The sequence below is a fragment of the Xenopus tropicalis genome, chromosome 1 (genome assembly GCF_000004195.4).
Source record: "Xenopus tropicalis strain Nigerian chromosome 1, UCB_Xtro_10.0, whole genome shotgun sequence".
NCBI lineage: Eukaryota > Metazoa > Chordata > Amphibia > Anura > Pipidae > Xenopus > Xenopus tropicalis.
This window is the reverse complement of record NC_030677.2, coordinates 106732888-106750334: the sequence shown is the minus strand read 5'-3', so window position 1 is coordinate 106750334 and position 17447 is coordinate 106732888. Positions and strand designations below refer to the sequence as shown.

Below are 17447 nucleotides of genomic sequence, written 5' to 3'. Positions count from 1 at the left end.
GGCAAGGGACACAGAAAACACATTAAGCTCAAAAGATTTGCCAACCTTAATTAAACAAAGTACTATATTTCCTATAATTAAAGCAAAGTAAAAGCTGTCACATGGCCAGATTTGTTAAGCCTCATTGCAGATTTCATATGATATCTCAAGGTTTATTCTGTTTAAAGGGATACTGTCATGATTTTTATGGGGATTTTTATTTTTTTCTAAGGGAGGGGGGAGGGCGTTCTTAGCATTCTTGTGGGAGAAGGAGCAGGAGAGGGGAGAGAGGAGAGAACTGCCCAGGCTCCGGCCCCAGAAATGAAGGATTTGTTTGAGAGAGGAAGTCAGATACCCAAATAACATATTTACAAAAAAAGAGACAAGAAATCCTGTGTTTCTTTTGATAGAGGACTCAGTGCAGTGTTTTCTTTCTTAGTTTTTACCTCTCCTTCTCCTTTAAAGGATATAAGGGTGACATTTACAAAGGCCCCAGATGCCCCACATTCTTGAACAAAAAGGGAAGTAAAATTACATTGTCTGTTCTGTCAGGTGATCCCTGAAGCATCAAATAAAAGGGTAACCATTTTCCAGTCATATACTACATAAAGAAATACTTGAATTCTTAATAAAAACATATTATAGTGAGTGTGGGACTAGCCAGACCAGAAACAATCCCCGTTTTGCTTATTTTCTTAGTAATTTTGCTAAATGTATTAATGTTATTTCATAAATTGATGTGGGTGAGTACAAAGGATCTCTTTTTTTGTATTTCACTGTTTAAACCCTTTTCATTTAACACACAATAAAACCTATAGTAACTCATAGAATGTACTATTCCTACCAACTTTGTGATTGGTTCATTATTTATTTTCTATAGTAATTGAATTATTTGCCTCCCTTGTCTACATCAAAAAGATTTGCCAACCTTAATTAAACAAAGTACTATATTTCCTATAATTAAAGCAAAGTAAAAGCTGTCACATGGCCAGATTTGTTAAGCCTCATTGCAGATTTCATATGATATCTCAAGGTTTATTCTGTTTAAAGGGATACTGTCATGATTTTTATGGTGTACTTTTTATTTCTAAATTACACTTTTTACATAGCCACTACTCCAATACTCCCATGTAATTGGAGGAGTCCCAAGCCGGACTTTCTTACTATTGAATGCTATTCTGATATCTACTGCTTTTAGCAATACAGGTGTAATGGAGTGGTTAGCTTGCTACCTGCTGGAGAAGCTCTATTAACCGATTGTTTTGAAAAAAAAAAACATGTTTTACCATGACAGTATTCCTTTAAACAAATGACAGTTTTTGTAAAGGATTCTACTGAAACCACATTTAACGCACATTATTTTCATATAATTAAGTGTCAAATAGGGGACTATTAGAGGGCCTAATAATTTATACACAGCTACAGTTATCTCCTCACTGCTTCTGTGCTCCCTGTGATACCACAGTCATGCCAAATTTTTAAAATAGTATGGAATTCCAATATACACAATTGTAATGCTAAAGGAGTATTAGGCTAATTATTAATGACAATTTTTAGCATATAAGGATAGGGTCATAAAAGTGCATCAGCAGTCTGACACTGCCAGATATCCTGAAAGCGTCTGTACCCAGGTGGCTGCAGTTTATCTATTGTAGATAACATAGTTTGCTTTTAATCCTTGCAGTGCCAAATACATAGAATTTATGGTACCCACAAAAAATATCATAGGGCCAGGGCCACAGATTTTGCTTTTCCCGTCAGTTGTATTGTTTTCCTTTGTTCATATGGTAAGATACAGTATAGATCAACATTTTTACATTTCTTTCCCAGAGCTTTTACAGTTCACTAAAATAAAGAGCTCATCTCTTGGGACATGCATTATTGAAAAGAAACATTGATGTTGGTAACTTTGTCACGGTACCTCAAATCCTTACCTATTTTGCACCATCTAAAATCTAAAGAAATAGCTACAGACAAAACAGATAAAATAACCTTTGAATAATTATCTCTAGAAAAAGCAGATATACTAGCTGTTTTTTTCATGATAACCTACACGAAAATGTTAAATATACTAAGCATGACTCATTTAAACTTGTCTGTTATAAAAAAAATGCACTACTATTGCAAATTCTAAGCATATTACAGCTACACTGAAATTTCTTCATCTGGATATAAAGACTCTGCCATTGGTCTTAGGCTTTTATATGGTAATTTAACTCATGAATTATATTATTGGAAATGGTCATGAGATTCCAAGGTGATGTATATCCTTACTTTATTCCCTATTAGAGTCATTTGAAGAGTTTTCTTCAAATCAAGAAGGTTGGTCTTACATGGTTTTACTTTGTCTCTTGGCAAAAATCATAAACATGACAAAGTATAACCTTTCCAGAACCCTCCCCAAGCGCAGCACAAATAAATTCTTCCCCCTTAAATTGAGGGAGAAATAAATTCTTTCCTAACTTCAAAATGGCAAGCATTTAGTGCCCTGAATCATTAACAACATATTTTGCTTAATAATTTTAAATATACTGTAAATGCCCTTTCCTGTCTGGAATGCATCCATCCAGATAAGTTCTAACCCCATTTATGAATCACTTAATATTAAGTGATTATATAAATGTATAAGTCTCTCAGCTGGGAATTCTATAACTTGGCCATTACAGTAAAGTAATCCTTATTTGATCTTTATGACACCTACACCTTTCTATCTTGGATTTTCTCTTTCTAATAACATTACAGCCAGATAGTTCAGCAAGATGCCAAAGAGGAAAAAGAGAACTTTTAAATTCAGAAATAATGATAGGGTAGATGTTGAAATACATTTTATCTGGTGGGAAAAAAATGCAGGAAACGGGTTGCTCATAATTTGCACCACACTTTACTGATGCCGATATCTATAGTACATCTTCTCAAATGATGTCATAATAAACCTGAACCTTAGTAAAAAGAAACCATCTGCGTGAGCCCTCTGTAATATGATTTATATTGTGCGCACACATGCAAACACACAAATATCCCTTAGATTATTCTGGGTCAGTCATTGGCTTTATTTATTCTAACAAGGGCATCCAGATGGCATCCGCTGAACTGATCGTTATCAATAAAATACATCTGGTATTTTTACATTTTTGAGAATTTAAGTTTTGCTGCTGAAACGTTCTAACAATTTTCAAGAGGCGACCTTCCATGTTTGCATTATAGTAACAAACCACTGAATATTAAAAGACCAGTCATGGAAACTGTCTTAGTCAGTTAACAAACTAAATTCCCCCCCAAAAAGTGGGATGGACTGTATTAGCGAAAAATTCTTTATTAAAAGCCTTTTTGTTTGGCCAGCGACGTGGGATGGCACCTTTAACCGCTGAAAAGTGCATTATATAAACAAGAGTTATTGCGTAACTGCTTAACATCCCAGTAACACAGGTCTTTATGGTCTTATAAAAACATGTATATCGTAGGGTATTCATCTCTGAGAAGGCCTCATGTGTTTATAGGCAGCAATTAGAGCATGGTATGTATCAGAAATCTGAAAGGAAAATATACAAGACGTTTTTAAAAGGTGAAATAGCTCTCCCACAACCATAAACGGCACTTCTCACCAGCAATAACCCAGTGAATTTGGCATAACATCTGGTTCCCACAGCAACAAATATAGGTACATGCAATGGTTTTCTAAATATGACATTTTATTTCACGTCATAAAAATATATAGAGTTTGAGGTTTTATTTAGAGAGAGAGTGTCCCACGGCAGTCACTAAAGCATTGCTCGTTTCAGTACTACAGTATTAAAATCTGCTCTGCAGCACCGTTAAGAATAATATTAATCATACACACATACATAAATTAGTAGTATTATTAACAACATTATTGGGCTTATTTATCAATTTTTGAGTTTGTAAATTCGAGTTTGTTTTTCTAAATTTAATAAACTTGCTTATCAAATGCTCGCTTAATTATTAAAAAGGAAAATGTAAAAAAAACTTAAATAAAAAATTAGAATACCTCAAATTTTTCGAGTTTACAAACTCAAAAAAATTTTGTTTGAAAATATGGCTTGACTTCTATAGAATCTCGCAAGCTTTTAGATGGCAATTTTTTACATTCAAGTTTGTGGGTCTTTTGCACTTTTGCACAGACATTTTAGTTTAAGAAGCATAATTCAAATTTGAGTTTTTTTAGTACGAAAAAACTTGAATCGTGAAAGAAAATCAAACTTGAAAGTTGATAAATCCCCCTATAAGTAAAGATATTCATTCATAAACACACTAAACTAATGGAATACATTCCTTTCACAAATGGATTAAAAAGGCATCCCCAACCAAGTATACAATTTAGCATAGATACTAACAACACTCAGCACTCTCAAATTTTGTTAATAAAACAATCTATGCTATCTCCTTCTCTTTCATTTTGAGCTGTATAGAAAAGGAATGGTAAATGTTTAAAGGAGAAGGAAAGTCATTTTGGCATTTTACTGCCAATAGATGCGCCACATTAGTGCCACCTAGAACTCTATATTTATTTTGCAGAAAGCATTGCCATACCTAAGTAAGTAAAAAGCCCTAGAAGCTATTTCCATTTAAGACAGCAACTGCCATTTTAGGTCGCTTCCTGCTGCAGCTGTAGATATTATAGCTCAGATCACACATTTCTAAGGGAGGGGGGAGGGCGTTCTTAGCATTCTGGTGGGAGAAGGAGCAGGAGAGGGGAGAGAGGAGAGAACTGCCCAGGCTCCGGCCCCAGAAATGAAGGATTTGTTTGAGAGAGGAAGTCAGATACCCAAATAACATATTTACAAAAAAAGAGACAAGAAATCCTGTGTTTCTTTTGATAGAGGACTCAGTGCAGTGTTTTCTTTCTTAGTTTTTACCTCTCCTTCTCCTTTAAAGGATATAAGGGTGACATTTACAAAGACCCCAGATGCCCCACATTCTTGAACAAAAAGGGAAGTAAAATTACATTGTCTGTTCTGTCAGGTGATCCCTGAAGCATCAAATAAAAGGGTAACCATTTTCCAGTCATATACTACATAAAGAAATACTTGAATTCTTAATAAAAACATATTATAGTGAGTGTGGGACTAGCCAGACCAGAAACAATCCCCGTTTTGCTTATTTTCTTAGTAATTTTGCTAAATGTATTAATGTTATTTCATAAATTGATGTGGGTGAGTACAAAGGATCTCTTTTTTTGTATTTCACTGTTTAAACCCTTTTCATTTAACACACAATAAAACCTATAGTAACTCATAGAATGTACTATTCCTACCAACTTTGTGATTGGTTCATTATTTATTTTCTATAGTAATTGAATTATTTGCCTCCCTTGTCTACATCTTTCCAGCTTTCACATGGGGGTCACTGACCCTGCTAGCCAAAAAATTTTTGCTCTTCGAGGCCACAATTTTATTGTTACTTTTTATTCCTTATCTTTCTATTTAGTCCTTCTTCTATTCATATTCCACTCTGCCTGGTTGCTAAGGTACAGTAAATAAGACCCTAGCATCTAGATAAATTCCAAACAGAAGAGCTGCTGAACAAAAAGCTAAATAACTGCAAAATAATAAAAACTGAAAACCAATTACAAATTGTTTCCAAATACATCATATAAAAAGTTAATTTAAAGGTGAACAACCCATTTTAGGTAGTTTTTTTTTTTTTTTATAAAACTTTCCAATACACAGTTTTTTAAAGCTTTTAACTTTATTTTAAAATGTTATTCGTATTGAAAGGCATTCAGTACATGTATGTTGAATATATGGGTTGTCCTGTGGTTTGAAATGAATTGTAGCAAAAGTAATTTCTCTTCAGCCAAGACTCAAATTCCTGCAGTGTGTTATACACTTCTTACAGGTCCAATAATCATAGAACATGAACATGGGAATCTTGGCTGAAGAGCTGGATTCTGCTGTAATGTTTGAGCAGAAAGATACGGCTTTCAATAGCAATTTAATTTACATATAACAATTTAAAAAAATGTTTGTTGGATAACCGCTAAGAATTATATTTTTTCATTAAGCAAAACTGTATTTTTTTATTGTTTGTGAAGATTTTTAGTGATGAGCGAATCTGTCCTGTTTCGCTTCCCCGGAAAATTCACGGAATTTGCGAAACACAAAAAATGGCACACGTCAAAAAAAAAATTTCCCTCATCACTATAAATTTCCCCTTAAATAAATATGCATTAAACTGATGCCTGTGAACAATTTTTAAAAGTGCATACTTAAAGTGGACCTGTCACCCAGGCATAAAAAAGCTGTATAATAAAAGTCCTTTTCAAATTAAACATGAAACCCAAATTAATTTTTATATTAACACATCCAAACCCATTATAAAGGCATTTAAAAATCCCAGCTGTCAATCATATATTGCCTGCCCCGCCTCTATGCCTTAGGCATAGTGGCGGGGCAGACAAATTTAGCTTTCCATTCAGCACTACGTAGATGTCACATCTCACTTTTCCCCTCTCTCCTCCTCATCATCTAATTGTGTAGCCAGTGCATGGGCATGGGCATCTGGTCCCCCATTCTGGCACAGAAACAAGATTTTGGCATGATACAAAGCTTGCCTTCATAACAGTGTCCACAAAATGGTGCTGGCCTGCTTGCTGTGATCGAGTAATTCCAAGACGGAAGGAAACAAGATTTATATCATTTATATAGAGTAAGTAAAGTTTATTTTGCTCAACTAAGAATATAGAAAATAAGTTGGAGTTATTTCTTAGGGTGACAGGTCCCCTTTAAAAAAGAGAGGTTTCTGTAAAGTAATGAAAAGTTATAATAACTGGGAACTCCCCAAGTGATTATTATCACTTACCAGATACTCTGTGTTCCTGTCAGCAAAAAACTGCACAGGCCTGGGGACTTCACTACGAGTACTATGGAACTATCTTCTTCTGCTTCTTCCTTCTTCTCAGTGAGTACACATGAGCAGTAGAGTAAAAAGGCAAACTTTTTCACTCTACTGTAGATTTGTTGGCCCAGGGCAAGAAGAAGTAGAAGAAGATAATCTCCCCATGGTGCTCATACACTTTTAGGTTGTTTGTTAATTTTTGTGCCAGCCTGCCTCCACTGCCAGTTGTAATCTTCTCATTTACAATTTATTGTGACCCAGCAGCAACAAGTTTACACAGACCCTATCCAAAATTCAGCTGACATGCTGTAGATGTGCCTACCAGGAAGAAGTATGAGAAACCTGCCACTTTTAACTTTTCTGCCCAGTCATTTAAGAAAATATCCTTTTAAGTTGAGAAAAGTGGCTTAGCCCTGAACCCTTTTGTTATGCTGATGTCACAAGTGGCATTATGGCAGTGTTGTACCAAAAAGAGCAGTGAGGTGCAAGTGGATACTCCTGGTACCTTCCAACCAGTGTCATATGCCAAAGAAATAGAAAGAAAGACCACTTGCGTTTATTCCATGTGTATTAGCTAGATACCGAGGGGGATTGTGCCATCCAGCCCCTTCGAGGTGGTGTTGCTCACTATTCACCTCAAGGGCTACATGCAGTATGGTCAACATGGTTACTGCTGTTCTGATTGCTTGCACAAAGAGCAAGACTGACTGGCATTTCTGACAGAAGAAATAGGAGAACTGCTGTAGCAGATTTATAAACCTGCCTAATGCCCGACGGTAAAGTTCTAAGCGCATAGTGGGGGGGTGGTATATGGGCCCTAAAATCAGCTCTGATTAGTATGAGTATGGCCAACTCTTAAACTTTATATAAATGTATAAAATCTGAACCTGACCTATGACAGAATATCACTTAACACTATTTAAAAATATATAGTAAATAGTATAATAAAAGGGGTTAAGTATTTCATCAAAATCCCTGAAAATGACAATATGCATCATTGACAAACACAAAAACTATAGAGGAAGCAGACACCAGGGTCACAGGGGGCCTGGGCCGTGAGGTCTTCTTCCTCTATATCCACAGGCAGGTGCGAGCATATACACAGAGTGGGGAGGCCCTGCACCCTATCGTTACTCTGCTGCAAACACTGATAGCTTTTCTGTTTAATCCTCCTAGTAGTTTTACAGAATTACAGCCTTCCTATTGTAATATCCTTAATGTAGATCTGGGAGCGTTAAAGTAAAAAAAATGAAGTATAAAAAGTGCCTTACCTACCTGGTTCCGTGTTTTGTGTGATTTCTGCAGCCACACCCTCCACTGGTCATATAGCTTGATACTGAGGTTGGAGCAACCATAAGCATGTTTCTTGACCCAACCAAAGAACTGCTTTAGCTCTCGTCGCAGTGTGGAATTCTGCTCCCCACTTTTTGGGTCACATACCCCAGTTATTCTTTCTGTAGGGAACAGCCAGAATCAATATTTTCATTTTTTTGTCATTTGTAGTTTATTCATTTTCTACAAAATACAATTTATGCACAATGCATGTCTCACTACAAGTCGGGGACGCCACGAGAAAAAGAAAGAAGAGAAGGGGAAAAGTGCAATATTTTACTTCATTATTAACAATCAAGCACATTCAACTATAACTCTACTTTACTGCGATATTCCCATCACCTTCCACAAAGTGAATATTTTAGTATATTATATGAACAAGTGGGTCAGACAAAGAACATTTCTTCTCCTTTTGTATTTAAAGGCATAGTTCAGCTTTATAAACTAAATATGTCCTATTCTTAGCAGCTTTTCGTTCTATATTTTGGTTGTTTTTTAAGAATCTTTAAATGATTTTCTATTCTCTTCTACTCTTTTTAACTTTAATATGGGGGGGGGGGGGTCACTGACCACAGCAGCTACAATCTTGTTTTGCTAGCTTTTTAATACTTATCTTTATATTCAGGGCCTCTCCTATTTATATTCCAGGCTGTCATTTAAACTATGCCTGGTTGTAAGGGTAAATTAGACCTTAGCAAACAATGATGTAAATTGTCTACATTATACTAAAGGTGACCCCTTTATCTAGCAAAATTAGATGAATGTGTAAATATCAAACTGAGGGTGTCCTTAACTGGTTTTGCATTGCCTTGACTTGGTTTCCAGCAATTTGTCCAGAGTCTTTATTCTGTTTGATAATGTGCTTTTGAGTTACCAATGAACCAAGGGTATAATGTTAAGTAACCGTGGCTTTGGCTGGTAAATGCCACTGTGCTTTGTGAATACAAGGGAAAGCAGCTGATGGAAGGGCTTATAGACTATACAAAGAAATACGATTCTTCTGCACAGCACTGCATACAGAAGTAGCTTTATATAAATAAAAATATACATTCATACATAGCTTAGTCATTCCCATGTGCTTTGGACAATTCAGTAAGAACATATTATGGAATGTTGCTGCATGAGCAGGACCAGTGGTACCTAAATTGGTCCTTAAGGCCACCCAAATATTACAGGTGATATGGTAGCATGTAAGAAGGGCACACCATCTTGATATTTAAAGGTACAGTAAAATTTATTCTAAATATAATAAATTAAAAATTCTGTACCATTTATTAAATAATTAAGAAACTCTCAGCATCTGCTGCTCTGTTGCTCTTCACTTTTCATGCTGGAGATGGAGTAAGATTTTGATTGACAGTTGTATTAGACCTGCCTGTCAATCAAAATCTGAGCCCAACTTCTGCATGAAAAAAGAGAATGATGTGAGACAAATGCTGAGATGGGGGTAATGAAGAATAACTTGATTATTGTAAAAATGGTTATAATAAAAGCTTATATTACATTTTCATTTTCTCAATAGTTCCCCTGTACTACAATATCTTCTTTTCAGTTTCCTGAAGCAAAACTATTAAAGTCTATCTTTTACTATTGTTTAGGTATAACTAGTGATGAGCAGATTTTTCGGCAGGCATGGATTTGCAGTGAATTTCCGCAATTCGCCTTTGGCGTATTGTTTTGGGAAACTTCCATGAAAATTTGCCGCAGAAAAAATTCCGTTGCACATCAAATTGGGCGCGGACGCGTAAAAAAAAGGCTGGTGGTTGCGTAAAAAAAAAACCTGCGCGCACCTAAAAAAAAGCGGGCGACCAAAAAAGACATGGGCAGCAAAAAAGACGCTAGCGGAAAAAACTTGCACAACAAATACGTTTCGCAAATTTTTCGTCGTTTTGCAAATTTTATGGGACAGATTTGCTTTTCACTAGGGGGCTGATTTACTAATCCACGAATCCGAATGAGAAAAATTCGGATTGGAAAACGAACATTTTGCGACTTTTTTGTATTTTTCGCGTTTTTTTCGTTGCCGTTACGACTTTCCCGTAAATTGTCGCGACTTTTTCGTAACCGGTACGACTTGCGCGAATTGTCGCAACTTTTTCATAGCCATAACAAATTTCGGGAATTGTCGCGACTTTTTCATAGCCATTACGACGTTCGTGGATTAGTAAATGTGCCCCTAGGTATAACTTATTCAAATATACTTATTCAGGGTGAAAACAAAAATGTTGGGTAATGTGGGTCCACAACTGTCCAGGGCAGTGCAAGGCATTTGAATATTTGAATAAGTTATACCTAATGAAGAGTGAATCTGTCCCATAATATTTACGAAACGTCAAGAAAATCACTACTACCACTACTACCACAACCACTACTTTAATGACACTTGCTTATATACAAAATATTATTAGATCTCATGAAGAAAATGTACAGAAATTAACAAGTAACAGCACATTTGGGCTCATTTATCAACACTGGGCAAATTTGCCCATGGGCAGTAACCCATAGCAACCACTGAGTGATTGGCTTTTTTCAGCCAGCTGCAGGTAGAACAATGAATGCAATAATTTGATTGGTTGCCATGGATTACTGCCCATGGTCAAATTTGCCCAGTGTTGATAAATGACCCCCATTGTGTTCAAGTATATGCAAAGCCCTTTAATTTTCCCTGAGCTTACTGAAATCGGTCATATAAAATGAAGGATTTTGTTTGATAAGAAAAAGGTCAAGCAAGAAATGAGGATATGATCTGGGTCGCACACATATTTGTGATAGTTTAAACTGAATCCAATATTATTTATTTCTCTAAATCACTAGTAGACATTTTTATCCATTAAAAAAGCCTTCAGGTTACAAGCATAATTATTTCCATAATTCCTGCTCATTTATATTAGCTAAAGTTTACACATTTGTTCTGCTCATGTTGAAAAACTTCTCCATCTCATAGGAAAGAAAGTGATGTAATTGCAATGTTTCTTGTTGAGGGTGTCGGTCAAAAATAATATTTTTCTAAATTGTTTCAGCAACTTTATTTTGGAAATAAACAACTGAAATGCACATATATATATATTTCATATTATTGTTGAATCATGTTGGCCTGGGAGTTAGCAGAGCTGTTTTCTTCAAATCCTGTTTATATCCAGGATTATAAAAACCGGAAAATAATAACATTGAGATCAGTTAATAAATAAGAAACAGAGGGCTGTTGAAATCTGCTGGCACTAGATGAGGTATAAAAAACAAGAGGTATTTCCCCACTGGGAAATAATATTCAAGGATTGGCTTTTCTGCAAGAACACCAGGTGTCTGAACATAGTTAAGACATTCCTGCCTAGGATAGGGAGCAGTCTGTAGAATATAAAGTGTACGGCCAACTATCCCCAAACCTATCTGCTCCAAACATCATCTATTTTTGAAAGAATTGAAGATAGCGTGCCGCCATATGAGTCTCTGTCAATATTACTGTCACCAAGCCAAATCTAATCTAGTCACACCGAAATGTCAGAGAAGGTAGAACATGATGATACAGACATGAAACATCAGGTCAGTGTTCTGTGTATAAATAAAGGAAACTAATAAAAAAATTCCCCTCTAAGCAGTCAAAAAAGCTGTGAAGAATTTCTTTATTGTTTTAATGCTCTAAAGCCTCTATAAGTCATCCATGGTGAACCTGAAGTAGAGACATTCAGTATTTCAGGTACTAGAAATTAACAGCGAGTCAGGGATTCTACATACAATAGAACCCCTTATACAGCAGGTCCCTCAAAACAGAATATAGAAGATCCATAGTATTTGAATTAACTTTAAATGATAATCCTATTTTGTCTCGAGCCAGCTCAGGCTTATATCCATATGTTTATAGGAAAAAGTCCTTTCAAAGGTTTAACTTGTGGCATTTTAAAAGATTGGGTTGCAGAATAACTGCTGTAAACTCGTTGGAGGGAATTCACAAAAGTGTAAAAGGGTAAGTATATCTCGAAGTGTTGGTCGCCAAATTCACAGAAGGTGTCTTATAGTTTTATGGATTTGTCGTAGCACTGGCAAATTTTCAAAAGTGTTATTGCCCTCTAAAACCAAATTACCCTGCTGACATTTCTGTTTTGGTGGGGGGGTGACTAATTCTTAAAAAAGTTGTGCACAATAGCCACACTGACTTTTTAAACATCATTTTTTTAAAAATTGTGGGTAGAGGTGGAAAATGACAGAAAACTGGTCTGTAAATAATTTGGCGCACAAACAATATTTTTTATATGTAATTTTTACGACCAACATTTTTGTGCATTCCCCCCATTGTGTAAAGATAGATCAACGTTTTAAAGAAAACCTGTTGGAGTTTCTACAGTTGTGGCTACAAAAATGGCCATGCAGTTTGCTTAAGCCCCCTTTAAAAGATTTTAGAATAGGTTACATTTGTTCATTTAAAGAAGAGGCTTAGGTTTTGATATTAATACATAGGACAATGTAAAAATGATTTCAAAAGTATTTTGCCCCAGTGTGCAGCATTTCTAACATTCTTCTGTAGAGGAGGCATATACATTTCTAAACTGCGGCACAAAGGTCCAAAGAAAAAAGCTTTGCCAAATAATTTGGTTGTTAGGGTTTGAGCATTGTGTGAAATTACCTCTAAATGTATAACTTGTCACCACAGGAGTTTGTATGTGTTGAATGCATTCCTTTCTTGAAACATATATCTATAACTGAAAATTTTCCTTTAAGATGTCATAATAATAAGTGCAATTAAAATAGCATCTGTATTAATTCCAGATACTAGTACGCCATTGCAACTTTATCGTATTTGTGAAATAGAAAAACTAGCAAACTCACCGCTTCTTGGAGTGGAGGCAGCAGTTGGATTGCTCCAGTCACTCCATATTCCAGCCTTTTTAGATCCATAAATTCCAAATGGATTGCATCGGACCTGGACAAAATACACAGTTCCTGGCTTCAGCCCAGCCAGTCGGCAGGAGGTCTGGTTACCCACATCATCAACCACCTGTAATATACATTAAACACGGGCTGTTTTTATTATTAATCTTTTTGCCACTTAACAATTGTATATTTTCTTCTATTTTGAAAACCAATATTATCATCACTCTTACAACTTATTAGCAAACCCAACAGCTCCTCCATAAATCAAAGAACGCCAGTATAATAAAATTAATAAATGTTTGACAGGGTAGCCTCTGGACAGCTGGTAGTAAGCTTAGCCAACCCATTTTCTTTTGTCACCACAGTTACCATAAACGATTTAATTAAATTACAATAACAGTCTAAAACTAGATAACACATGAAACTGTATGCAGAACATTCTTGCAAATGGAATGCTTGCCAAAACCTCACAGGAGTGAACAAGGCACCATGACAGCTAGCCACCTTAGATGGGCAAATTAATGCAAGGTAAGACATCAGACAAACCATTAGGTCCTGTGACCAGTACGCAAGGAGGTAACAAACATAACTCTTCCTAACATTGTAATGTTATTCCCTTTCAACTCAGTTATGACTGCAGTTAGCCATACACAGACAGATTTTGTCAAGCAGTTTGAACCATTCTGCTTTACCATATGAGCATGTATGGCAAGTCCACATTCTGTTTGACAGGTAATCCTTCAGTCCTTGTATATCAAGCATTATCTTTCTTGTATGATATCCATTAATTTGACCTTCAGGCCTATCTATTGGGTATGTATGAGTCAGCCTGTGTATGGCCACCATAAGAAAGCCTCCAACATTACCCCTAGCTTTGCACACTAAGGGGCACATTTACTAAGACATGAATCTGAACCGAATTGGAAAAATTCCGATTTGAAAACGAACATTTTGCGACTTTTTCATATTTTTTGCGATTTTTTTCGGCGTCTTTACGACTTTTTCGTTACCAATACGATTTGCGCGAAAAAACGCGAGTTTTTCGTAGCCATTCCGAAAGTTGCGCAAAATCTGCCGATTTTTTCGTAGCGTTAAAACTTGAGCGAAAAGTTGCGCCTTTTTCGTAGCGTTAAAACTTAAAAGGTGCAACGTTTCGCGCAAGTTTTAACGCTACGAAAAAAGCACAACTTTTTGCGCAAGTTTTAACGCTACGAAAAATCGCCAGATTTTGCGCAACTTTCGGAATGGCTACGAAAAACTCGCGTTTTTTCGCACAAATCGTATTAGTAACGAAAAAGTTGCGTCATTTTTCCGAAAAAATCGCAAAATACCGATCATTACGAAAAAAACGCAATCGGACGCATTCGGCCCGTTCGTGGGTTAGTAAATGTGCCCCTAAGCCTAAACTGCTTTGCACACTGTCAGCTTAAAATGGCTAACATTTACAAAGTGATTAACTTTACTATTTATATAAACTATGCCTTTTCTGCCCAGTTTACTTACTATAAACTGTGTTATCCATAGCTTAACCTCTTGTAATCGAAATAGCTTCAGTATTAGAATGTTCTTTATCTCAGCAAATATCAAAAATATATTGGTTCTTTTATACCATTTTAAGGTGGATAATTCAGAATTCATGCAAGGCTATATCCTAATGCATATACTACCTCTTGATGATATAAGTGCTTTTTTCAATTTGCCTAAATAAAATATCACTCTTTATATTTCAATTCATGCGCGTGTAGAAAAAGACACAAATATTAATTTAAAACTAATAGTAATACAAAGCTGATAAACCAAATACAGTATGCAATACCTTCCATTCTGTACTGTCTTCAACTCTGTAGCGAATTTGGTATTTGTCTTGAAAGAGAAAGTCCTTTAGGGCGGGTGGGGAACTCCAGCGCACACTTAGCTGATCCTCTAAGTCACCAACTCGACTCACATGGACATCTGATGGTGGGTCTGTGGTCACTGTAATCAAAGGCCAAATACACCATATAACAAAGTGCAAAAGAGCACATGGGAATAAAATAATAATGTAAGATAACATTATCTGACATCCATTAAATCAAGGTTGTCCAGCTGGAGGCCTTGTGCAGCTCTAAAAGGGATCTCTATGGTTCCTGTTTAAGAGCATCATATAGCTCTATTATATATTATCATAATTTTATCAATATCGATATGGCTAATAATAACCAACATCATGCATAGTTACCTAGTTCATTTAAAATTAATAAATACAGTGATCCATCAAAGGCAGCCCTTCAGTGAATTTCCATCACCACATTATGGCAATACCACATGGAGGGCCAAGCAATTACAGCTTCTTAATGCTCAGCGTGGTTTCCATTATCGATAATGCAAATATGTTATCCATCATTTTGCTACCAACCCATAAGCTGAAAATGACATGGGTGGCAATGGGTGCTCTATGAGCCATTGCCCTTTGATTCTTTGTACACGTATATATAAATCCCTACTACCATAATTCTATGTCTCTCTGCATTTTCAGTTTATTAATATCCCTTCTGTGGTAGATCGTATTGATCCCCTACGGTAATATAACTGAGGGATCCACAGTACATCTTTACTGAGAGGTAAAATGCCTATCATGCTTACTAACAGGCTGGTGGCTGGTTGAATCAACTTGCTTTCATTTCAACTAAAAAGGGATAAGTATTCTTTACTAACTTTATCAAAACCATTGTGTTTTTTTACTGTTGGGTTTTATTTATTTTTTTCATAAGTAATTGTTGTTTTTGAAGCTAATTTACAAAGTTTGTGGGATCCATAGGCTTACAGCAGGTTACATTCCCTTGTAATTACCCTCAGCTTGAGGAGGGTGGGGTTTGATTAGTTCACCTTTACAGACTGCATAAATAGAACCACAGGCACTCCAGTGGAGCTTGCTCTGGTGTTAGGTGCTCTGTAAGTGATTGCTCTTGAAGTGGGGGCTCTGTAAGTGGAGTTATAAACTCAGGAGTTAAACACTAAGGGAGTTAAAAATAAGGTAAAACAAGGTATTTACTACAAGTCCTTACACCTTTTTTTTTTTTTTTGTTTAACTGTTCTTGTAACTGGGAGTATGAGTTGTAGCAACATTGAAGGTCTGACACAGTGCACAGCCTGCCACATGTATGCAGTTGTGGAACAACAGTTCCAAAGTGCATACCTCTGTTGTGGATGTGAGCGAATTGCCACTTTAGAGGCTCGCGTTAGAGTCCTAGAGGAACACGTTGCAACACTGCGTTCAATCAACAATCTTGAGAGGGGTCTCTTGTTAACTGAACAAGAACTAGTGGGGTCAGATAGTAGGGGGGGAGGGGAGCAGCAAAAGGATGATAGGGCAGTAAGCTGGGTGACAGTTAGAAAATCTAGTGTGGGGAAAAGGAAAAGGGAGGCTGCTCCAGGGTTTGCGCATCCCAACAGATTTGCCAGATTGTGTGAAGAAGATGGGAGTGTGAACTCTGGATTGGCGGTTCTAGGTGAGGCTGATCTCTCTAACAGCCGGGAGACCAGTTTCACTAGTAGTGGTGGGGAGGAGAGCAGAGCTAGGCCTAAACAGATGGTGGTTATAGGGGATTCGATCATTAGGAAAGTGGACAGGGTAATCTGTCGAGCGGATCGCTTCAACCAGACAGTTTGCTGTCTTCCTGGTGCCAGGGTTCGGCATGTGGTTGATCGGGTTGACACATTATTGGGAGGGGCTGGGCATGACCCGGCTGTCTTGGTACATATCGGTACTAACGACAAAATGAACGGTAGGTGGGGGACTTTAAAGAGTGAGTTCAGGGATCTAGGCTCTAAGATTAGGCAAAGGTCCTCCAATGTCATTTTTTCGGAAATTTTGCCGGTGCCACGTGCAAGTTTAGGGAGACAGCGGGAGCTTAGGGAGCTAAATGCGTGGCTAAAGTCTTGGTGTAGGAAGGAAGGGTTTGGGTTCCTAGAGCACTGGGCTGACTTTTCCTTGGGGTACAATCTATACAGCCCTGACGGATTGCACCTCAATGGAAGGGGGTCTGCTGTGCTAGGGGAGAGAATGGTTAAGAGGTTGGAGGAGTGTTTAAACTAGACAAGGGGGGGGTGGGTGAGCTAGAATTCCATGGGAAAATTAGTGTAGACGGGGTAGGGGGACTAGCAAAGGGTTGTGGGGGAGGAGTGAGGGGGGCATATAGTTTATCAGATAAGGAGCTTCCGTTACAAGGAAAGCAGTCTCATAATTGCCTTAGCTCTAATTCTCCCTTAGCTAATGTAAACATCAGAGGGAGAAGTAATAATCTCCGCTGCATGCTGGCTAATGCGCGTAGCTTGTCGGGTAAATTAGGGGAGCTGCAAGCTATTGCATGTATTGAAAATTATGATTTAATAGGTATCACTGAGACCTGGTGGGATGATAAATGCGACTGGGCTGT

At 37.0% G+C, this 17447-nt stretch overlaps 1 protein-coding gene across 4 annotated transcripts in view; it reads right to left on the bottom strand.

The window, feature by feature from the left end:
- The window catches only part of crlf1 (cytokine receptor-like factor 1), an 89483-nt gene that overhangs the window by 8780 nt on the left and 63256 nt on the right, over nt 1-17447 (bottom strand). For 2 of the 4 annotated variants that reach the window (XM_031906295.1, XM_004915488.3), the window contains exons 5-7: nt 14849-15006; nt 12988-13156; nt 8106-8288 (exon numbers count right to left, since the gene is read on the bottom strand). In XM_031906295.1, the coding sequence (XP_031762155.1) occupies nt 8106-8288; nt 12988-13156; nt 14849-15006 (510 nt within the window). The remainder of the gene's footprint in view (nt 1-8105; nt 8289-12987; nt 13157-14848; nt 15007-17447) is intronic. The other 2 variants (XM_002940207.4, XM_031906306.1) reach the window with 1 other exon arrangement.